Source organism: Helicoverpa zea, chromosome 18 (assembly GCF_022581195.2).
Source record: "Helicoverpa zea isolate HzStark_Cry1AcR chromosome 18, ilHelZeax1.1, whole genome shotgun sequence".
Lineage (NCBI taxonomy): Eukaryota > Metazoa > Arthropoda > Insecta > Lepidoptera > Noctuidae > Helicoverpa > Helicoverpa zea.
Window position 1 is genome coordinate 2,533,032 of NC_061469.1, and position 25,737 is coordinate 2,558,768.

Consider the following 25,737-nt stretch of genomic DNA (forward strand, 5'->3'; position numbering starts at 1 on the left):
AGGATAATCCGAGGATTTCTCCCCTGTTTAAAAGTAAATGTATGCGGCGTAAGTAGTTCAGAAAATCGCTATGATCAGATATTAAAAAAACCACTCGCAGTGGAAGGAACGGAACGATTATCAGACTTTCTCCGGCTAAAATACACCCACATACATGAGGAGCTCCAGTCTTCATGTATCGGAAATCTCTTCAATTTCACTGACAGCTCTTTAGGATGCGTGTGGGACAAGGACAAGCCGTAGGAGCTACGACCACACCAGATTGTACCTACCCTATACATAATATACCTTGCTGCTTGCGTACCTACGGTTTCCAGGACATGACGGGCCAGTTGTAGAAGACAGTTATATTGTAGGTACATGATTTGATAAGTATTTGTATTTGGTAAATATTGAGGATAAGTTCGCACATCGTGCAGGTTAGTGATTAGCATTTGTAAAAAAAAAAAACTTAAAATAGGTCACAGCAATGTCTTTAAGGTTTGTTTCATTAAATGACTTTTGTTGTTTCCCAACAAAATAATTTGTAACATAATACCACACCACAGTTTTTTTTGTGCTTTGCTCAAAATCTTTGTCAAATTGTTCAATTAGATCATACCTATACTTTTCATTCTTCCTTTCATTCCGTAACCAGGTAAGTACCTACGTTCACAATTTATTATTTTATTAGACCATTTAGGCATTTTTGTGATATCCAAGAAGCTTAGGCAAATTAAGAACTTAGATACCTTTTAACACAAGAACAACTACTATACAACATTAATTAGCCTCAAACAATCCGTTACTCAAAACCTTCTTAATGACCCACCGAACAAAATGACCTATTACTCAAAACCAGCGAATTACCAGAGCACATCGCGACCACTAATCCTCAGTATAAAAGAAACATAAGATCACAATGGACACCGCAAGGGTTTAAAAGCTTTCTTCAATAAATCACGGTCGTCGAGAGGGGTAGAAAAAAGCCCCAACATTAAGTACCAAGGGTAGTACCCACAATAGATAGATATAATTACGCAACTATTGTAGTTATTATAGAAAGATTATGTGTTTTGCGAAGTCATTTTGGCAAGCGTGTTCTTTGTATGACAACGATAGTTAATTGTTATCGGATGGCGGATGAGGTTTGATTGATTGAGGTAATAAAAAATGGGAAGAGTGATTTCACACGAATGGGCAATGGGGAACAATTTGACAGAAATGTATGTAAGCATAATCAAATGGCAGGTACTATGGACGTATGTGTTGATGCCTTTTGAAGCATCCGCACACTGAAAACTTTTAGTTAGTCGATAAATGATAGGGCTAAAATAGGATAGACGTATGGTGATGATGCATTGATCATATTCAAAATAACTGTTAGATAACCATCGGGCTGACTATCGGCTGACAGTTTAATTTACCTACATTGTGCGTTCTTAAGATAATGATGATTTGAAAACTGACAAATGTTAAACTAATGATAAGTCTTTTGAAAAGTGTTGCATATCTAATATTCTAAGTTATTGGTGAAAAAAAATATTCTGAGAATTCGGGGCTGAAAGAACCAATCTTCTTTGAGCTAGATTGGTTCTGCCTTATCATGTACCTACATGAGATCAGCCTGACCCAAGTTGAGAATAGAATTTATATTTTTTAAGTTATGTAGGTTCTTCTGCATAGTCTCGCAAAAAATACAGTAAATAGTTAGATACTACCTAGTACATATTAGAATAGTTATGTATATAAAACGAAATTCATTTTATTTACTGCTGCCAGTCAACAGGAATAAGGAGGAATACGTGGACGCGTTTTAGTTCTGCTGTAAATACCTACCTCTTTTATATATATTTCTTACCGCTAATTGTCAATAAATTGAACTTAGTGTATTCTACATAAGCTCTCCTTTTTTGTAGTAAACAATAAAGACCAATATACTTACTCTATTTAATTACAAAAAATTGTTTGTGAAAGTATTCGCGTAGCACCGTAGCTGTTCGGCGCGGCGTAGCACCCGTGCTACGCCAGCGCTTTACCCTTTCCGTGGTATTTCATGTGCTCTTTCGTATTCGGTGTTTTTTCTTATCCGTAGATTTAGTTGTATTTTATAACAGTAAATTTAATTTAATAAGATGCACCAAGGCGGCTCGCTATGTCGATTTTTTGTTACCTACATCTTCTAAAAAAATACTTTTAACAAGTGTATTGTTTAATTTGGACTCAAATAATTCCCGTCGGTATGCATAAGACTTTTCTTATTTTTAAACTTCTTCCTAAAAATGTCTCATAGCCAAACCTGATCACCGCTCTATCGATAACCCCAGCAATACCTTTTAATAAAATATTAATAATAAAAAAAAACAATAAATAACAACACAAGACCTATAAATCATATCAAACCAATAAAAAAACGGGGGGTGTCAAACGAACATAGTTTCCATCCACGAGACAGGATGCGAAGACACTGAATATGTATGGGCTCGACATAAACGGCGATAAAGCCAAGTGGCGCAAGAAACCTAGCAAAATAAATTCACAGAGTAAATGAAGCCAGCGCGGACAATGGACCGGGACTTTCTACGGCCCATTACTTGTCCCGGGCGATTACGCCAAAACGCCAATTCAAATGAAATCATTTACCATATTATTTTCATTTGGTAACACCACCCACCCTAGCAAACTCCATTTCGCCGCCTAAACTCGTACGCGGCTCAGCCAATTTTTTAAATGTACCCGCTCAAAATAAATTATGTAGCGAACTGGGAAGGCGCTGCGGACAAACAAGAAATAAAACGGATGAGCGCGACCCGCGGCCTGAGCGGGACGGGTAGCTCGCTCCTCCTCCGCCCCCCGGCGCCCCGCTCCCCTCCCCCCGCTCCGTTCAACTTGAAGACGGCCCCGAGAGCTAAGCTCCCGTTTTATTGTCACTTACACCTCGCCTAAGATTTGTTTACCGCTCAAATCTTCACGCTCGCAATCTGCCCAACCATTCTTTCACCCGTAAGGCTGAAAGTTCTCTGAATTCTTCTCACCCGCCCGCAGTTTTAACCTTGCGCAGGAGTATACAAGACAAGTAAATTTTGAATCACAGCTCTGATTAAAGAATCAGACGCAGAAACGATTGCTTATAAAGTATTAAGATGCTTATTTTGAATAGTCCGAGAATATTTGATAATAATATTGTCTTCTTATTGTTTCTTTAGGTACTTTGTACTGTTAATATAAAGAGGATTAAATATCTGAGCAGATATCATTTTTGTTTTTATTTTATTTTATAAAAGAGAGTCACGTAACTTGCCCGTAACGAATATCGGTGTAATTGAGTAAATTAGATGTTATACCAATTACAGGAAAACACCAGCTACTAGGGATTTTCGAAAATAACTCACGTATTAACTTTTCAGGAAATGCGAAAGAGGTAAAGAGATTGGGCAAGTGTAGTTGGATTGGTTTATTGGACTTTAAATTGTTTTCGTATTATGTACACTCAGTAGAAGAGGTTTTATTAAAACATTATGTACCCACGCTAGGTTAGAAAAACTCTTTGAAAAACTGTAAAATAGAGATGTTTCGCGATTCGCTCGCCTAAATAAGTAATATAATTTCCGACAGTAGCGCCAAGTCATCTGTTTCTTCAGGAAGTTTTTCTTCATGGAGTATTGCCTGCCTCTCAAGAAAAAGGTCTAGAATCCATAGAATAACACACAACAGTTCCCAAATCAAATAGCTCATAGGAAAGTAGTCCAGTTTATTCCCTCATTTACCAGTAGTAAGGGCCTGTAACCAAGCACCACCGATCCAGAGTTTAGCAAAGGGGTCACGGACGGCATTACAAGTTAGTTTGCCACAGATAACACAATGACAACTAATTGGATAGCTTAGCTGTGCTGCTCCGAATTCTCCTAACTAACTAACTAACTACCCTGATAGATAAATTACGGGTTTTATTTTCTGAAGAAAGTTTGTAAGTTGGCTTGGTTGGCTGGAAAACTCGCGTTAGGTAATTTTTGGGATCCGGTTTGGTTAAATTGTTTTTGTGGTTGTTAAGGTTTTGAAGTGGTTCAGATATTTTTGTGATGAAGAAATTGCATTAAGAGTTTATAAATAAAAATTTAAATTAAAAAACCTGCCTGTACTAAGCAATTCTTTTGTAAGGACTTTTTAAAAATTGGTTTAGTTTTTCAGGCCTTTTTGTTGTATTTCAGATTGGATCAAGAGTATTATTTTTGTGTCTATAAACGTACAGAACATGTTTTATTGAAAATAAAGCAACTTCAGGCACGTCAAACTGAACAACGTCAAACTGAACTGACACGTCAACAAAAAAAGATGGAAGTGTCATAGCTTAAATAAAATACCATCATTCCAATTTACTTAAGCAATTACTTAATTCAAAACAAAGTAAATGATCAGAAATCCTGGGCCACACGAAAAATGAACAAAACTAATATCATGAGCGTTTGAGAGAACGAGATTAAAGTGATTAGCGTGGTCTCGTCCCAAACACCGGTCACTCACTTAATTCGGCTCGTTTTAAAGCAATCTTTTTCAGCAGCCGAGCATGCTGTTAAAAGTATTTCGAAACGTATAAATAATTTACGAAACGAGGACATAAAGTTTGCGGAGCGACCCCCGCTCGCATGCAAATCGAGTTGGAAGAAAGAAGTGTCGGCGGCCGCGAGACCGTCTCTTTCCTCCGTAGAATATCCGAACGTATTCGAGCGGGAGAGGCGACGTGCAGTGGATTACTGTTTGAGCGGGAGCGAGAGAGAGGCCGTCGGTAGTTGCGTTCGGTTAAGTGAATCAGTGCCCGCGCTCGCTATTAAATCAGGGCGCGGGAGCGGGGAGGCGCGCGTGCTAAAATGCTCTTTACGGCGGGTGGGGTTTTGTTTGCTGAGGGCGGTTTCAGAACGATTACTCGCAGTCTCGCAGTCGTGTGTTCGCGGCGAGTGCGGTGCAGTCGCGGCGTGACGCGGCTCGCGAGTGCTCGTACGTGTATCGGAACGTGATGCCAGTGACAGCGCGGTGACCGCGCTTTTTCGCACGCGGAGTAAGGCGGGAAAAGTTCCCGCCCACAATAAAGCAAAATATTTTCGGACGCTAATAAGGTAATCAATGTTTTTATTTGATTTTTCATGATTTAACTGTAGTTTTCAAAGTTAGTTTCAGTTTTGTAACTTTTTATTTATGCAGCCGTTTTTTTTTTAAATTAACCAGCTGTTAAAGTGTTAGTTAATTAGTATTCATGCTCTTAAGAAGCAAAGAGAAAGACAGTTTTTTCCAAAGAATTGTTTGCAAAAGTTTTCGCTTCAGACTGAATAAATAACTAAAACCAACTTGAAAAAATCGAATAAGATATCTTTACAGTACACTAATTGATTACGGCTTTTTAACATGCCATGACTTGAATCTGGATTCTCTAAATTCCTAGTTACTATGAATACTGGCTGAAATCAATTATGAACTGAATTTACTCAATCTAACGATTTGCGGAAACTTTATCTTGGATGTTGCGTTTCTTGTATTCATAGAATTTGTTATTCCGGTCCTTGAACAACCTGTGCATAATTAGACAGTTCTATAAAATATATTTAGTTAAAATTAAATGAATTCATTAGAACCAGATTGGATTAATTAATAAGAGGTGCAGAAATGTTTAACATAGAATGCATTTTTCTAGCTCTGCAATTAAATTGATGTATGATGATGCTGTAAAAAATACAAAACTAACACAGGCACGAAATTTTCATCTAAGCACATAAAATATTTACTAACCGACTTCCCGAAAAAGAGGAGGTTATCAATTCATTTTTTTAAAATTGAAATTGTACCTACCTTTATCCTAATAAAAATTACAAGGAAATTTAATAGGTGCCGTAAGGTAATAGGTACACCTATTCACGACATTTTTTATAATCATGTAGCAAATTATCACTACCGTCAAATCAATATTGTGAAAGAGTAACGGTTTTAAATGACTTGATAAAAAACTGTACCCAATTAACCAAATTAACCATTAAAAATTGAAAAGAAAATACAAAATAGTTTATTCAGGTTGCAAAAAGTGCGACAAACAGGTAGTTACTTTCACATTTATATTACTAGCAAGAATTTGCATCTGTTTAAATATACCTAAAACTCATTTAACTTTTCTTTTTTTCTTAACAATCTGTAAGTACTGTATAAAAGTACCTTCCTGGTTTTTTAAGCAATCTAACATTACTGATAAGATTCTAACCGTCTTACCACAAAAACTTTTTAACGTCAGTTTAAGACTTGTCTAAAAAAATGTCAAATTATGACGTTGACATAATGTTGGTTCATTTTGCAGCCACAAATTTTTTAGACAAGTGTAAAACAGGTGTTAAAGTTTTTGTAGTAAGGCCATAAGTGTTTAGAAGTAAGTTTTCTAGTTAAAATTCATAAAATATGTAAAGATGGGTTTTTCAGCTCAACCTGATTCCACTTTTCCGAATTCAGAAGCCTTAAATCGTTTCAATAATCAGGATTTAGTTAGTGATACTTCTTCGAATTACTTCCAGAATGTTATTTCACTGAGCTAAATTAGGTATCTACTAAATCATTGATGACGTCTGTATAAGAATTTTTATCGTCACAGCCTAAAAACGTTCACTGCTGGACCAAAGCCTTCCACAAGCTGGAGGGATTTGCCCATACTCAGTGCACTGGGTGTATTTTAAATATCTTTAACCATTCTATGTATAATAAAACACTGCATTAACTAAAAACCCAGCACCATACACCCGCGTGTAACAATCAATACAGCCAATTGTCATCTACGTCACGCTGCAAGGCGCTCGTCTCAATCAACTCTAACGCAATAAAGGCCAATAACGGCCAAGCAATAAGTTCAATTACCAACAAATATCAGCAATGTATTGATATGCAATCGTGGACGGCGCCCCGAGCAATTATTGCGGCGCTAGAGACTGGATGCTTGATTGAATCGTTGAGATGGAAAATGTTGCATTTGGTATTGAATTGCTTGTATTGTGTAGGAATAGGAAAAATAATGAAGGATGGATATTAATGAAGAGAAGGAAATGATGATGATCTTAATTTCAATAACAGCTTATTATGTACTGGTATAGGTTAAAGTGTATGTTACATTACATGGTTACGATGGGGATTTTATATCAGGAATGCGAGAAACATGCGTGTCTACATAAAAAAATATTTCAGCGACGTTGGTTATGGAGTTTATGCTGGTATTTGGATATCTAATACTCTATTGTATCTCTATTGTACTCATAAATTGTTTTAAAAGTTTTCACAGCTCGAAAAAAAGAATAAAAGGAAGCTACCAGAACATTTTTAAAAATTTATCTACTCAAAGCCATTCCAAAGAACTTACAATATGGCTTTGTAATGTAAGCTTAAGATACACAATTAACACATACTTTTCTAATAAATATAAAATAGCAAAATGTCAATAGATATTACTTCAGTTAGTTCAACTAAAGCCGAACTGGTCAAGTTCGTAACCGTATTGCTACGAAATGGCTACGAAAGTGCTACGAAATATTCCTAAGGCGCTTTAACTCGACGAAATTTTCTCGTTTATGAAGTATAAAACTTGATTTATCGAGTCCACACGTATTTTATGTATGTATCGATTGCTAAAAATACACGTGTAAGACGAAGCGAATTGCCATAAAGTTCTAATATTTATCAATGAGAATGTTTTTAAGTTAGTCCGAATTTCAAAAGCAGACATGGTATAGTTTGAATTAAACAATTACAGAAGCAGGATAAGTTCTTTGTAAAATCATTACGCGAGATAAATTGTAGGTATAGGTAGAGGTACCTTATTTTAATTATTGTTTATTAAATGTTCTTTATGAATCACTCGTCTTACAAATTACTGCATATTAGTAGCATATTATGTTATTATCACAAATCATTTCATGCCTTCAACGACCTTCAACAACAATCAAATGATCTTTAATCCTCCCATTGTAATAAAAACGATTGAGTTAAATAATTTATTCAGATCACAACTGTAGGACTGTAATATAGTTAATTCCAATATTGTTGGCCATTGAATTGTTTATAATGAACACCCAAAATTCTTCGTGCATATTTAATCGGGATCAAAAATGTGTTCTCATCGGTGCGAGTCAGGTTCGCCGACATTCTAGAAATATTAGCACGTAATTTGTAACTGTTTGCTAGATCGAGTAGACAAGGAGGAACATTTGTTTTCTTGGCAGTGTCACACACTGGCACAACGTTGGAATCCCCCTTTTATAATAAGCATGTTTCTCAATCGATAAACATTAACTACCTGTATTTATAAAACACTGTACCTCCTCAGTTTAGTCTGTCTCAATGAGGACGCTGCACTTCCATAGTAAAATCATCCTATATTATAAATTCTATTCTATTCTATCCTCCGGCCCTTATCCCAATTTTATTTGGGGTCGGCACAGCATGATTTATCCTCCCATATTCTTCTATCTGCCATCATTTCAATATCATATGCACTCAATACTATTTGAACCAGCTAAAAGTATTGCTAAAATATATTTACGAACGTCACCATTCTACAGAAACAAATGCATCATTAAATTCCGATGACTAATGTTCCATAATGAGCAGTAATTGGATTGTGCTCGCCAGTTGATCACTCTATATCGTTTCCAGTTTACCACCATTAGTTTGCAGTAAAATTTCAGATTTACTAACTGTTAGGTTACTTAACTGGTGAGCCATTTGGTTTAACTTAGTTGGTTTAGTTTTGTTTCAGGTAAATGTTTGTGAGTTGCGCATGATTGTTTTTGGGAAGTTTACATATTTGAAAGTTTGGTTGTTAAATGCCATTGCTTCAGAAAACTAGTCACTGTTTGAAATGTACTAAAAACATGTAAGTATCTTGGTATTGTTAGTGTAAAAAGAAAAATAAATATAAAGAACGCCAAGTGAAATAATTTTACACATATCTTGCGGTTTTATTTCTTGTACAACAACCTCCAAAGTTTGAAAAATTGTACTTTATGTATTTTCACTTACCTACCTGAATTTTTATCAACATTTATTTTCCTGAAAACTACCCTTACTTCTTCCCAAGATTCTTAAGGTCATTAACCTTTAAAAAAGCTAACAAAAGTACAAGCAATAAGTTGCGTTTATTCGATATAGCGGCATCGAGCGCAATTGAGTAGCGTCGCGTTCTCCCTATAATTGTTCATAATTGCTCGGCCAAAGGGTACGATGGACCGGCGAATTATTCTCAGTTCTTAGTAAAAACGCTCTTATTAGGTTGAAGGGTGACAGGAGATAGGTCTGAGAAATTGTGTGACGTTGGCTGTGGGAAATCTTGGGAGAAAACCATGAGTGATACTTCTATCTTCTATGGTGAGATTAAATTTGAATCAATGTTGAAGCTATTTAGGGATTGTGTCTACTTCCTTAATAACTCTACTGATTATTTAAAGAATTCAAGCTAATCAGTTGCTTCATCATCATCATCATCATCAGCCTATCGCAGTCCACTGCTGGACATAGGCCTCTCCAAGTGCACGCCACTGAGATCAATCAGTTGCTTATATACTCGCAAACTGTTGGCCGATATTTAGTCCGATGGTTAGCTGACTGTCTATTTAGAAGCTAATCGTAAATTAAATCAAACTTTATAGTCTACTCGATTCCGGCCGCATACCTCATAATTTTAACGCGCCATTCATCTTCATACTGAATTATGAGCTTTATCAATATCGGCCGACTAAAAGTTTGCAGTGTTTAGAGACTCTAAGTATACCCCCAGACAGGTTGTAAAGTATATAAATAAACACAAAATTGAATCAAAAGTATAGCATAGCAGTGTGTATCGTCGCTTAAACCGATTAAAGGCCAGATAGACCCGGTTACGCAAATGATGACTGACAGCTCATTGTAGGGTTGTGCTGATAACAAATTAATGTTCTATTTGTTAGTTTGGGGTATCGAGTAAATTTTATAAAATTTTAATATCACATCACGCGACATTATGACCATAGATATAGAAAAAAATTACTCTCTCGTCATCTTTTCCTTAGTGGTTAAGCTTGAAAGTAAATAAAATCTATGGAGTTTCTTGCCGGCTCTTCTCCATGAGACTAACTTCTTGGAACCGTGCAACTAGTGTGATGTTTCATAGGAGCCTGCAAAGGCCTATTTGAAATAAAAACATTTGACTTTGACTTTGAAATCATATCAACATGGAGATCCGAAAAAATAACTCAAGATATTAAAAAAATATCTTAAATTATAGTTCAGTTATCTAATTCATGTCAAAATATTTGCATCATAAGGGTCTAAAACATACTAACTCCTAAACTCTGGACAGGTTCTCTTGTCGGGTCTTGCAAAATAAAATTTTATAAACAGAACATAACAACATAAAAAATAGCTCCACAACAGATTACTAAGTATATTTTTTCCAGCGATTTGATTGTCGCGCCCCGATTGAACCATTGGCCACTATTAATAGTTAATTTAAACCGTTCAATTGATCTCCATTACAGTTTGTAAAAGTTCGATATCAAATGAACAAGCCAGTAGCACTGTGATTAAATATTATTGATTGTCAGTTACTTGAAGCGGGTTTGAGTCGTAAAATAATTTGTTTCAATTGAATTGATGTATTTTTTTTTTATTTTCTTGTTGGTTATGGTTGTTTGATTTGTGGCTTATTTGAATGTTGAGTAACTTTTTATGTCATGTCGCAAATAATTAAATAATTTTGCTATGCTGTGACATATACTGTGGTATCAAATGATGTGGAACTAAAAAATGGCAACATGGAACTCAAAATGCGTCTTGCAAAATAGCCATTTTAGTCGCCCATTCCTTTAGACTTCTAGATCTTGATCAGATTAGATAGGTAAGAGATCTTTATAACATTAGATTTTGGCACATTTACAACAGTAAAACTAATCATTTGTAAGTATTAAAACAAAACATACTATAACTCTTTGATGGCAGCCCTGAGTTCGGATGAATTTCAGTAAAATTCAATAAAGTGTACTTCGACGGGCATCGCGATTCCAATTCACTAAAATTTCACTCATTAACATTTCACGAGGAGCATAAAATTATACTAGGTAATAGTATAACTCATATTTGCTTGCATATCAGCAACTTTATTAAACTTTAAGTAAGTAATTATATGAACATACTTATTAAAATTTTAGGGGGATGTCGGAAGCTCTATTAATTATATCGATGTGTGTGTCTACTATATTTTTATCTATTAAACAACTTTTGCGAAAGTCCTCTTCTTAAATGACAGCCAGGACAGTCGGGCACTATTGACGCATATGTTTATGAAACTATTCCATCTAAAAAGTACCCTAGTATTTGCATCTTAACCTAAAAGTAAATTTGTAATCACACCTTAAACCGGCTACATTTCAATCCTATCAAAAAGAAAAACGGCACAGAAAATACGAAATCAATAACCATAAAGTGCATTCATTTGCTCCTCATTTCAAAATAAACACAACTCGGCAAAGTCTCATTAATACATTAACAGCTGAAGGTATACCGATACTTAATTACTCGATTTGAGTCGGTTAATTGATTAAATCGTAGTCGATACCAAATTAAACGGTACAAATACAATTTCGGAGCGTGTATTGTGTTTGCATACGGGATCGAGTTGAATCAATGTTTACATTGAAGCGATTCGTGTTCGATACTTTTAAATGATGCTTCGTAAGTTTTGTTGGGAATAAAAATGTATAAAGCGATTTGCGATTTAGTGCACTTTTAGAGGATTTTGCTTAGCTCTGTTTTTAACTTGGCGGAGATTTTTTGTTATCTCAATCAATTATTAATGTTTGCATTCTTATCGTTATTAAAATGGTTTATTTTTAATAGCTGAATTTCAACAGATAATCTAATAATAATGTTGGTGATACAGAAGACTGCTTCTTTGTATTCGTGGTTAAGAAAAAACAACACGTCTCAGCCTTTTACACCTCAAGTTATGAGGTCTCACAACAACTTAAACAATATCAGCGTCCTCTATAATCCTGCTCGTAAATACAAAATAAGCTCTTAATATAATAAACATGAAAAGGTTCACGAGATAAATCATCAGTTCCCACATTTGGCGGCAACTCACAATGGCCCGGAGCCCTCTTCCCTCCTGCGTGTTGTGCGAGTGACGATAATCTCACCTCGACAACGCGAGAATGCGAAATGAAGTGCCTTTACCATACCACAGAAAACAACCTTTTGAAATTCGAACGCTAATTCTTTTTAAAAATTCAATGATGTAAGTGGCTGGAAGTGATTTGCTGCCAAAAAGGTTAGACACAAAAAAGTTGGAAGTAGGATGTCATTTGTGTTATCTAGATCTGGCATAAACGTAAACCGCTTGTTATTAAATAATGCACCGTTTATAAATCTCGACGAGTAGTTTTATTCGTTAATGCGACAATAGAGGATTCAGGATATAGTCAGTTTACTCTGACCTAGGCGACAAATCTAAGGTTGTGGAGAATTCCTGCAGTGATTGGATAACACTTGTTTACAAGAATGAATTATTTGTTACAATATTTTATTACGTACATATACTTACAAATATAAGTGCCTATATATACCTATATAGAATGAATATGGTATTTTTGGGTCATCCACGTGATCTAATAAAACTAGATAAATAAAACTAGTTTTGTTGATAATATCCTTTGAATAATCGTTTTAATATAGGACAATGGCAGGACATTATGATGATGCATTCAATATGTTTTTGTATTTCTTTTCACATATATTTTGGAAATAACAGTGTATTTACTGTAAAGTAAAAAAAAAAAAATGAAAAGTCCCGAACAATTTTTGTAAGCAGTGGTAAGTGGTATTAAGTAATTATTAAATCGACTGTAGTGTGCTTAATTTTTTTTAAGAAATCTGAAACCTGAAAAAAATATCTATGTATTGCAAAATAACACGAAGGTTAGGCTGTAGCGCGGATGCGGTCGGCGGTAGGTGTAATACGGTAATGACACGACAATATAAATAGGATTAGTGTATCAGGACCCCACGCGCGCAGACAGGACGAGCCAATACACGCACTCACACAGTGCTTCTATATACGAAGCTATCTGGACAAAAAATAATAAAAAAACTCGCTTTATTAATGTGATTTAATTGGTCAATACTAACATAATATTTTAAAGGTTGGGTGTAACACGGTAATGACACGACAATATAAATAGGATTAGTGTATCAGGACCCCACGCGCGCAGACAGGACGAGCCAATACACGCACTTACACTGTGCTTCTTTACATGAAGCTATCTGGACATAAAATAATAATAAAACTCGTTTTTATTTAATTAAATACCCTAATTTAATAAGACCTAACATAATATTTTACAGATATACCGCAATTAAAAAAAAAAAACTATCAACTCAGTTTTTTCCTTCACCATAATAATCTTGAAGGTGACATTCGTTTTTTTGCCATGAAAAATACCCAAAATAAAAATGTATTTCTACAGTGCTTCTATTAAAACTAAGAGTTTACCTCAACAGCGTCGAGTTTCGAGTAAAACTAAGTGAATGTATTCTTCTTCTCCATCATGTTATCCCTTAATGAGAAGGTGGTAACCGTTAAGTAGATTGGCCGTCTGATGTTTTATAATCCGACCCAGATTATCACAGAAAGTTCATATAATGTATTAAGTAAGCGTCGGTTTCTACGAATTTTAGTGTTAACAGAATTAGTTATTATAACAGAATAACGCCGGTAATGGGTTCATGTTAACCTTGTGTTGAAACTTTGATGATTACAGTTTGAAATTTATAAATGTTTATTTGTTTAATATTCATTTAACGGGTAATAAAAAGGTTTGCAGAATTTTGGTATGATAGTTTTTTAACGTTCTCACTTACTTTTTTATCACTTGGCAAATTAAACATACTATTTATTTATTTTCCAAATCCGACCAAAAAAAATTGAAATATTTTATTTTTTTCCAACAAAATCGCCGTTGAGCCCACAGTGTGCTGACGTCAGCCGCAGCATCGAATGCGCCCGCGCATCGTTTAGCCGATTCATTGCTCCATTAATGTCATTTATACCGACGGCTCGTCTACACGTGGGTCTCTAGTTATATTGCAATTGAATTTCATTGCCATTTTCCTCTCGCAAATAAAGTTATGTTAGTGTGCAAATTATTGCTAGATCAAGATTTTATTTTACTTTGATTTGTATAAATGAAGCGGAAGTACAGTGAAGTGGAAAATACTGAATGATCATTAATAATAAGGTAGGGTATATAATAGTATCTTAACAATTTATCTTCGCTAAGTTAATTTCATTTTTTTAAAGAGGGGAAGATTATTATAAAGTCTGTAGCAATTTTACAGTTTCAGAAGTGTTTGTTATTGATAAGAGATTTGTATACTGGATCTGGAGGTCTTGAAATTCTTTTATCATAAAAAAATTGTTAATTCATGAATAGATCTATCGGAGCATCTGTGTAAATACGTGCTCCATTATCATAGCTTCAGCGGCTTTCATTTTTAAGCTAAAATTACACGCTAAGTCCTGTTCGATTTAATAAAAATAATCATCTCCATGATTTTGGGACAATTATATTGGTTTAAATTACTTAAAAAGTCTGAATTTATTGTCAAACATGCATATTTTTATAAAAATAAATATATTTTTGTATGTCACTCTTACATCCGATGACGCATCAGACAACCTGCACAGTGGTCGGAATGTCGCACGCTGCACTGCAATCTAGCAATTTATTCATCGAAATTAATTGATTTATGGCCAGCACGTCCTTACTTCTGTCACACTGTGCGCTCGCGCTCTTGCAAACTACAGTTTAATAAAATTGCTTATTATAACTGAGATTTTATTTGCAAGGTGAATAGAGGTATCTACCATAGATTACAGAGACCAATTTATTTACTCGTATGTAAATCAGAGAATTGTATATTATTTGTTAAGAAAATTGGTGACTTTAAAGCTGATTAAAATTAAATTGGCTATCGGTAACATAGGCTATCCTACTTGAAATACTTTTATATTCTAAAGCGGTTTTTACCCGACTGGCCACATGAATATATTGTTCTCATATAATTCAAGAATACGCTAGTGTATTTTAAATTTTAATTTCGAAACTGAGGCCTACAAGACGATGATAGATCTCCTATTGTGATAGATCTCACAAGTATGACCGATGTGGTCCATTATTTACATGCCGCTGTAAGTAGAGACAGATTGCTGTCTGTCACATTTCATCAGTTATTTATGGGAACCGATTCATCTGCATTTTCGTGTAATAGGACATGTTGGTGTTAGCTCTATATATGTATTTGATTCTTATGAATTACTTGTAAGTTGGTAACACCAACATCATACAAAATAAGAATGATACAAAAACTGTCAACTCTTCTCACCGTCTTATGAAGAAAATCTCAGTAAGTAATTTACAGATGCGTTGTACATAACTATCTCTATTCCTTATGTATGTAATGTTTAGCGTGCAATAAAAAATAAGAATGCGTTTAAAAAAAGAGGAAACATATTAACATGGAGTCTCTTTTGAAATGGCCAAAACTCATTGCTTACTTTCCAAAACACAATCCTAACTTCAACATTTCGACAGCATCCCCAACATCATAATTAAATTGCAATAAACCTAACCTCACAAACAATCTAGATCCCGATCATTTAACACTCCATCGTGCGACACGTACGATAAGACGCGCCGCGCGATTAACATTCCATTTTCACCTGTTCATCTGACACAATTCATAGTTAATACTCAATCATACCGCATGGGTTAAGTAACGGCTCATGATCACAAGCGTATGCCGTCGCAATCACTTGACAATTGCATGCTGTTGTTAAGGGGTGCACAGATCTTTGTAAGTGCATCGCGCGTATTTGGTATTATCGTCTCGGGATACTTGTGTTTATTATTGGAGCATATTAGTATCATCTTATGCATAATTTTAATGTTTTGACCGTTAAACGCATTAAGCTCAGATATGTGCGAGACACAATTGATTTTCTATCGTTTGGTTTACACCTAATTATAGGCATAGGTACGAGTGGCAAATGCTTCATGTATTTAATTGTTTTCTTAATTTTTTATGGAATTGAAATGAGTTTTTTTAAGTCTTAAACTGGGTTGATCAAAATGTAGCCATCATATCACCAAGTAACAATATAAAACCAACATTCGAACATGGTTAGAACGCCAAGTCTAGCAAATTGCATCGCACCATTCGCTCGTCAATTGATGACGGGCGCCGCCATACCGCTCGCTGCACGTCCGTTAATGTGTGCGTACCCTTACATTAAATTCAATGCGCCTGCGACGCTGAAGGATTCTATTCGTCGCCTTATTATTACGCGGTGTCATTTCTATGTTAATGCCGATAGTATTAGATCGTTGTAATTGTAGTTTTGTATGTACCGACGCTTTGGACGGCGTGTGACTTTCTATGGCCTATTTATTCTTTGATTCTATGTAAGTTAACTTCTGGTTATGTGAATGAACGGTATTTGGTATTTGTTTCTATCATTAATGATAAAACTTTTCTTTTAAAGTCGGGATAATAATGTGATCCAAACATTTTTGCTGGTTTGACTTTATTATAGGTATGTGTAGTCAAATAATTTTGTCCAATATTATATGAGTCTTTTCGACTTAAGAGACATAAATGGCTTTAAAAGTTTTTTATCTACCTGCTTAAATGTCTGTGCAAAATTATAATTAGGTATGTTTGTAGGTCTCTAATGGCTCTTTCAACACACGAGAGATACATAGTGAAGGCCTAGTATCTCCTTTTAAAAATCATTTGACCAACATTCACCCCTTTGGTTGTTTCAGCTGGCGAGCGGTGGCGGTGGCGGACGAGGGCTGTTCTGCTACCACTGCCCGCCCAGCTTGCCACCGCATCAGCATCGCCTGCCCACCTTAGAGTATCCCTTCACGGCCTCGCATCCCTGTAAGTATCCTAACCTTTATTAAGAAGTATTTAAGAAAAAAACTTCGTATTCAAGTTTTTTTTTTGGAATTGGAATTCGTTAAGGAAATACAAAATAACGATGAGTAAATGAATTAAATTATAGTAATATGCACACCTACATGAAAATATCATGCATAAATGTTCTGTACATACTTATCTAAGGTAATGCACAGAACCTTACTTTAAGTGAATGTTGATGCAGGCAAGTGTGCAATAATCTTGTGTTTAACAAAAAAAAATTGTAGATGATTTCATTGGCTGATCCATCGTAAGACTAAAATAATTTTTCCCGTGTATAAGATTCTTTAAAATTATGTACTAAAATTAATGTGAATTTGAATTAGCCATCCATCCTAATGTTCGATACTAGCTAAATATTCAAGCAACTCGTGTTTACAGTCCATAAATCGACTTATAATTTAAAGTTTCAAGTGACAGCATAACCGCATAGTCCAGGAGTCGCGTCGATTTCACTTATCGGCACAAACTTGTGTAACTCAGTTAGCGGCCCGGCTCCGAGCCTAATGGCGTTATTCTTAGTTAAAGCTCTTGTCTCGTTACCGATTTACAACTCGATTATGTTTCTCGATTCGATAACGATTAGATATTGATACTGGCTGGATTTTGTGGTTGTGTTTTGATTTTGAATCAAGTGTGCTTTTTTTAATTTAAAAATCAAAAGAGGTACGGGACTATTTATTTTTGAATTTAGAACTTTTTGAACTAAACTTTTGTCAATGACACTGCTAATCCCATGATTTGAATTTCCTTAATTGCAATCTTGTTGCAATATTTAAATAAATGGTTACAATTTTGGTAAAACAGTGTATCTTCTTGTACTTACGTTTTAGAAAGTGGTAGATAACACAACATACTTAAATTACCAAAGTTTCAATCGTATCGGCGAACGGGTTAGAAAAAACCTTCAAAAGGCAAAAATCAGTTTCTTACTCCATCTGAGTCGCGTGCCTAAGGGGTGGTAATGTGCTAATGAATAGAGAAGGCAGTCCGGGGGTGTCACGGGCGCGCGGCGGGCCGCGGGGTACGCGGGCCGGGGTGCCGGTGGGCGGTGCTCCCAGGGGATTGGTCGCCGGCGGCGCCATCTATTATTCATAAAATAGTTTTTGAGTCGCGCCGCCGGTCGCTTTAACACGGTTATTTCGACTAACTTAATAAGTATCATGTCACTTTTGATTACTCCCTCAGCGTCACAATTTTTTACTTAGCACAACAGCGATCAAAGGAACCTTAATAGAGTTATGAAGTACCGTTATTTCATTAGGGCCGTCGAAAATGACAGTCTGTCCGTTAGTAATTGGGTGAAAGTATTAATTTTTAAAATCTATTAACGTATTGCGGGTGGTTGTGAAGAAGTGGGGGGTTTCTCGTTTCTCCCTTGGTTGGAAGTTTTTAAGCGTTGAGGATAAAAAGCTAGTGGATAAAAAGCGGCTTAAACGAATCTATTAAAAATGTATGGGGCAATTTCCAGCGTCTGTGGGGCGGGCGCTCATTAGCGCGCAATCACACCAGCTGCTGCGGTCTATGATCACCTTTTATTCATTCCTCATTGTATCAGGATGTGTGTTTAATTAGCTGACCAACTGAAAGTCTTGTTTTACTAGCCTTGTTTCGTGGCTTTGCAAAATCGCCTAATGCATGCATCTTAAGATGAAGACCAAATTAGTTTTTTTTTTTTTATTAAGGTCAGTTTTTTCCGCAATGACTCATTACATAAAACTTAAAGAACTTCTGAATTATACCCCCAATTCCAGCATGAATTCAGTGGCTTCAAATGCATGCATGCAGAAAAAGAAAATAACCTGAAGAAAACTTACTATCATAAATAACACCAAACTAAATTCTACAACACATGTGAGATAAATAAAATATTTCAGTTTCAGCCACTTTGTTACACGTTCCGTAGTTATTCAATTCAGTTAGCATCACATATCTGTTTAGCATGTAAATTGTGTAATACATACATACATACGCCCCAACATTAGTTATATTAGTTTAACAACTTTGCCGACAGTACAAAGTCAAAGCTAATTTGCGAATTGAATTTTAAAACTCATAGAGGGATTATATTTCATTTTCTGAAAATGTTTTTTGGGTTTTATATAGTACCTACTCTATGTTACGTATTTAGTTACAGACGTCACGTTTTGAACACAAGTTCAAATGCGGTGTCTATATTAAAAAAACTACATCAAGGGTACTATGACTGAGTATCTATAAATAAACCGGCCAAGTGCGAGTCGGACTCGCGCACCGAGGGTTCCGTACAAATCCTGGTTAGATAAAAAGTGAGTCTCGCGCCAACCGTTCAGTTTAGAACAATCATAGTTATGGTAATTTCGTGAGAGTCAAAATAGCTAATATTTTTTATTTTATAATATAACTAAAATAGTAGGCCAGTACCTTGTAAAAGTTATTTTATTAAAGTTATTTATATACAACATTTTATAGTCATCATTCAGAAATCTGATTGAAAATAACTAATTATGTCTTAAAGGTCATTGGGCATATCTGACCCGCTTTGTAAAAAGTGGCGGACATGAATCAAAGTAGTTTTAAATCGTGGAGAATGGTATGACGTTTCTTTGAATGTCCAGGATCGTTTGAAAAATATAATAGACAAGCAGTTTCAGAGGATTTTACAGGTTGCAATGCTAGTTTTTATTGTTAAAGACTTTTCATAAAGAAAGGATCTGGAAACCCTGAGTAATCGAGGGCAACTCTTGAATATTGTAGTCACGCATCGAGTCAAAACCAGACATGTGAGTGTATTTTTGAGGGTACTTGTAAACAGTGAAGGTTTGGAGCTGATTTGATTATGGAGACTACAGAGAGTCGAGGGAACTCCTGAACGGTATGTTGCAACTACCACGTGTTTGGGCTTATTTTATTCGTATTGGCGAAGACTTTCCACATAGATAGGTTTAACTGCCATTGTGGGATCGATAGCAAAGATCAGATATAGTTATGGGAACTCCTTTACAATTTATAACGTAACCTTGTGTTGGAGCTTATTTTATTTTAGGTGATGAGAATTCACTACTAATGGGATCTATTATTTTTTTAAACATGCATAGAGTTCTCTCGACTTTCTCACGTCTCCATCATCAGGTAAGCTCTAAACTTTCACTGTTTGATAGTATCACCAGACATACATCTGAGAATCAAGTTTTAATCCTATGCATGCCTACAATTTTTTATAGTTGCCCTCGATTTCTCAGGATTTCCATCATCAGATCCTGACCTGATGACAATGGAAATAAACGGCGAGTATACTCTTTCACTACAAAGAAATGATTTCTCAAATCCGTCAAATTTGGTCGTTTAAATTCCCCATTGAAATGAGGAAAATATTTGATGTTTACACCTGATTTTCTCTAGATTCTCACGGTTCACATAGATGCGACTAATGCCATAGTAAATCAGAGCCTTTATCATTATACTGTGCTATATTTCGTTCGTATCCGCCGTGGGTATGGTTTTCATACTAAGGTGCCCAATGACCTTTGAATGATTTAAAATTTTTCATAGTTTAGTGGCAATTATATTTAAGAAGTGTTTGATATGAATTTCAACTTTAATATCTCTACGCGTTCATGTAAAAAAGGGTAGTTAGTAAGTTTATAATTATTAAAAAAATATTTTATGTCGTGTAAGCAAAAATAATATTTTAATATTTTATGTAACTTCAAATTAATCATTTTCGCAATTTTTCCTTTATCTGTACTATATAACGCTGCTTCGTGGCGAATTTCAAGATTCTGAGTTCACGGGAAGTACCTTGTAGGTTTTGATTCCCTAGCGTGTGACAGAAATTCGTCTAAGGTGTCGGTATAACTGCTGTATCTTTTGATCGCGTTAACTTAGAAGTTTGTTTTTTTCACTGCCTAAAGGGACAATAGACTTAGGTATTTGGTATAAATTTCAATTTGATACCTTTATTCGTTCGTGAGAAATAAGGTAGTAAGTTTCATTTTATTAAAATATTTTTTTATATTATATAACTAAAAAAATGAGATTTTCGTAATTTTTCCTATATTTGCATTATATGACAATACTTCATGCCAAATTTCAAGACTCTGAGTTTACGGGAAGTACCCTGTAGGTTTTGATTCCTTTGCGAGTGTCGAGAATTTGTTGAAAATATCGACATAATCGGTTGTATCTTTTGATTGGCTTGGCTTAGAAGCTTGATATTTTCACAGCTTAAAGGGACAACAGACCTGAGCATTTCATGTGAATTTCATCTTGATACGTCCACGCGTTCTTGAGATAAAGGGTCTTGACAGACAGACAGACAGACAGACAGACAGACAGACAGACAGACAGACAGACAGACGGACAACAAAGTGATCCTATAAGGGTTCCGTTTTTTCCTTTTGAGGTACGGAACCCTAAAAATGTTGGAGCAGTCTCCTAAATGTTACTCACCTAAATGATAACAAAAGGAAGTTTTCGTAGTTTTTGGCTTGTTGAGGTAAATAAAATATGCGTGCGTATATATCAGTTTTCAGTTCCTATGAGTAAAGTAAACGGTACTTAACGTTATCATAACATTTTACGTATACACCCTAATACTTACTAAAATAAAAAAATAAAAACTCAATTTTATCCCGAGGAAAAATTCATGAAACTTTATAAATATCGAATTATTATTACCACAGCGTTCCATTAAACGGGAAAGCTAGTTAATCCACCCGGTTTCGTCCAACTTTTTCCGCTGCACTCAAGCTCAGACCGGACCCACTTCCGGCGGATGTGAAACACTTTTTAATTTCCGCTGCGGAGGGATTTTTCTACACCGAAGTTGATGGGCGCTCAATTATTAACATTCAATTAATGAAAATATTTATAATCTGTGTAATCTGGACGTTAACGGAGTGCCGTCTTGTTTGTTAATTTGGAAAAAGTTGGATAATTAATTATTTAATAAGAAGGTATTTTTACTGAGCTGTAATAAAATAAATGTGCTTCACTTATTTTTCTAACCACCTATCGTTTGGTTACCAAGAATAAGGGAACTATAAAGTACTGCATTTAATCGTACCTAATAGAAAAACATATTGGGTACGTTCTATCGTAACGTTAGTATCATCATCATCATCATCATCATCAGCCTATCGCAGTCCACTGCTGGACATAGGCCTCTCCAAGTGCACGCCACTGAGATCTATTTTCGGCTTCTCGCATCCAGCTCCTGCCAGCCGTCTTGCGCAAGTTATCACTCCAACTTTAGTATCGGTCGATGCCAACTATCTCACCATAAAAGGACAATGCCAGGGTCTGGGCTCAAAGTTTGCCCAGCAGTGGGGGTAGTTCCAGGGGGTTCCTTAGTGCACTCTGAACACGTAATGCAAAAAAAAATTGAAATCGCTCCCTGGAGTCCCGAGGAAAACCGGTTCTTATATTCCACATGAGTAGTCACTTTACAAAGCCTGAGCCATTTGCCCAGCACTGGGAGTGGTCAAAATAGGTTGTTTACTTCACTTTTAACACGAAATTAAAATATTTTTGGAATCGCACCCTGGGGTCCCGAGGAAAACGGGTTCAAATATTTTCCATAGATAGTCACTTTACAAAGTCTTAGGCATTTGCCCAGCACTGGGAGTGGTCAGAATAGGTAATTTACTTCACTCTTAATACGAAACCCAAATATTTTTGAAATCGCTCCCAGGGGTCCCGAGGAAAACCGGTTCAAATGTTTTCCATAGATAGTCACTTTACAAAGTCTTAGGAATTTGCCGAGCACTGGGAGTGGTCAAGATAGGTTATTTACTTCACTCTTAATACGAAACCCAAATATTTTTGAAATCGCTCCCAGGGGTCCCGAGGAAAACCGGTTCAAATGTTCTCCATAGATATATAGTCACTTTAATAAATCTTAGGGATTTGACCAGTAGTGGGCGTAGTTGAAACAGCATCCTCACTTGACTCTCAACACAAATAAAAATATTTTTGAAATCGGTCCCAGGGGTCCAGCGAAATTAATCTGACAAGACTTTTCTTTTATAAACATTTTCTTGCATATATTGTCAATCTCAACGTTCAGGATGTGGTTGTCTATCCAGTAGTGGAAAATATTGGAATGGGTTATTTTTTTACTTACTGTGATTTTAAAATAAATTGTAAAAGCATTGGATTCTAATAAGAACTAACCCGTGATCGTCACTGATTTCCCGAAAAAAGGCAATTACCGCAATACATTCGAATTCTCGGTTAAAATCTAGAAGACCAAGACGCCTGCGCTATTGAGCTATCTACTAGAAAAATCTTATCAAAACGAATAAAATAAGCTCGAACACGAGGTACTTAGTAGATACCGTTGAGGAGTTCCCTCGTCTCTCTCTCGTCTTCTTCGTCAGGTCAGCTCTTAACCTCCACTGTTTTGAGGTGTCGGAGACATATTATTATACCCGAATGACTAGTTTTTACTTGATATGTGCCTTCAATTTTTGAGAGTTGTACCCGATTTTTTTGATGTTTCCATCATCAGACTCTGGCCCGGATGATAAAGGAACCATTTGGGAAGTAAGCCCTTTGGAAAATGAAATGATTGTTTAAAACGGTTGGTAAACGACGAAGTTATGCGCGTACAAACATAAACAGACGAACTGAGAACCTCCTCCATTTTTGAAAGTTGTTTAAAAAAAAATTGTCGTATACAACACCTCGTGGTTGTCAATTAATATAATTCATTTCAATTAAGGTACCTAGTCTACATGGAATAGTTAGAGTTCGTAAGCATATTTTGAGTAATATTGAATAAGAGTCAAACAAGTTTTTCTCAGGACTCCTGGGATAGATTTTGAAATACTTTGGTCTGGGTACTAATATAAGCCTATAGAACAGTGTACACTATGCAGTAATTGTGGGCAATCCTTGAGCCCAACTTCCATACAAAGAATAGCATTGTCCTTTACATAAAAAAAACACTACACCAAAAACACTTAACTAAATAATTTTAACCTAATTAATGAAACCACAGTAATTAAATAGCCAAACAAACATTTACTCAACTCATCAATTAAAATGACAACTCCAAAAACAAATGCTATCTAATGAATAAAAAATTAAAATAAAGCTACACACATTGACATAAGCGTACAAGCGAATTATCGTCTACCTAGCCTTTTCCCAACTATCTAGAGGTCGGCTTTCAGTTTAACAAGGAGCGACTGCCTATTTGATCTCCTCAACCCAGTTACCCGGGCAATTCAATACCCCTAGGTAAGACTGGTTCTCAGACTCGAAAGTAGCAGCGCTCTTCAAACTTTTAGTCGGCTAATAGTTTGTTTGGGGTCATAAATCGGTGTGAAGATTCGGTCATAATCGGTCATAACGATCAGATAATTGGCCGGTATCAGACGGACTAAAACCTTGATTAAATACAAGATTTCCTAAAAAAAAGCAACCACTGGTTCAACTGTTGGTCAACTGTTTCTTGTTTCTTATCTTTAGTGTGTGTACTCTTACTGGGTTCCAACTACCCGTAACGACTGCCAAAGATGTTCATATGACAGCCGGGACCTACAGTTTATCGTGCCCTCCGAAACACGGTAAGCGTATAAGCGAATAACGGAATTAATTCGTTGAGTGACTCGCTACGATACTAATTGGAGCTATTAATTGATGCTCTGCTCGCATGTAGAGGCTATGTATATGATGAACATGTAGTCTGTATCTAGAATAATATACTTGAACTATTGCATGATGACTGATAGCAACAATTTCGTTCTTTTTGGAAGTCATTGGAGCATTGGAGATTTCAAGATCAAAAACATACTATATACATATGTACTGACTCTGAAAATCCATCTTAAATAGACATTTGGGGCCTTACTACAAAAACTTTAAACCCTGTTTTACACTTGCCTAATAAAATTTTGGCTGCAAAATGAACCATATGTCAACGTCATAATTTGACATTTTTTTAGACAAGGCATAAACTGACGTTTAAAAGTTTTTGTGGTAAGACGGTTGATGTCCTCCTAGCCGATTATCGGCTACGGCGGCTGTTCTCATGTAAGGAGATTAGCCAACTACGCAGGACATGTTATAGTGCACGAGCATTTACGCAGACACAGGTGCACTCACTATTCCTTAACTCTCATAGCCCAATGGGACGGTAATCCGACACGACCGGAGAGAGATCAGGCGCAGGACCGACATTTACGTGCTCTCCTATGCACGGGTGTATCAATCACCAGCTTCCAGGGTCCGGGCTGCTTTGTGAAAGTCTTCTAAAACCCACAAAGCGATTTCGGCCCGACTCGGGAATCGAACCCGAGACCTCGTGCTCAGCAGCCGTACTTGCGACAGCTAGACCAACGAGGCAGTTAAAGAAAGAGACATTTACGATAATATAGACTAAAATTAGTTAAATAATCGTTCTGAAGTATTCAGTATTTCATGAGATATTTTCATAAGTTTTATCGTTTTATGGATTTATCATCACATCCAGATTTCATCGAGGTCTTTCCAGTGTGACGTCCAAAGTATTTCAGAAAGAAAATGGATTAGTCAATTTATACACCAAATAAAAAAACTCCACACTCATAAAGCCGACATAAACACAGACACATCCAGGACTCCGCAAACGTATAACAAATTAAATTCGCTGAGTGAATCGCAACGGCACTAATAGGAGCAATTAATTCGTTCCATTAGGCGCCTTGCTTTGAACGTACGACATGTTTCATGCGCATTTTATTATCTACATATTGATTC

General features: G+C 35.9%; 1 protein-coding gene across 1 annotated transcript in view; it reads left to right on the forward strand.

Annotated features, from left to right (window-relative positions):
- The first annotated feature begins 4,622 nt into the window (after window positions 1–4,622).
- Window positions 4,623–25,737, forward strand: part of LOC124639103 (pituitary homeobox 3) — a 65,655-nt gene continuing 44,540 nt past the window's right edge. The window contains exons 1-3 of the mRNA XM_047176332.1: window positions 4,623–4,762; window positions 5,066–5,090; window positions 16,854–16,971. Of these exons, the coding sequence (XP_047032288.1) occupies window positions 4,623–4,762; window positions 5,066–5,090; window positions 16,854–16,971 (283 nt within the window). The remainder of the gene's footprint in view (window positions 4,763–5,065; window positions 5,091–16,853; window positions 16,972–25,737) is intronic.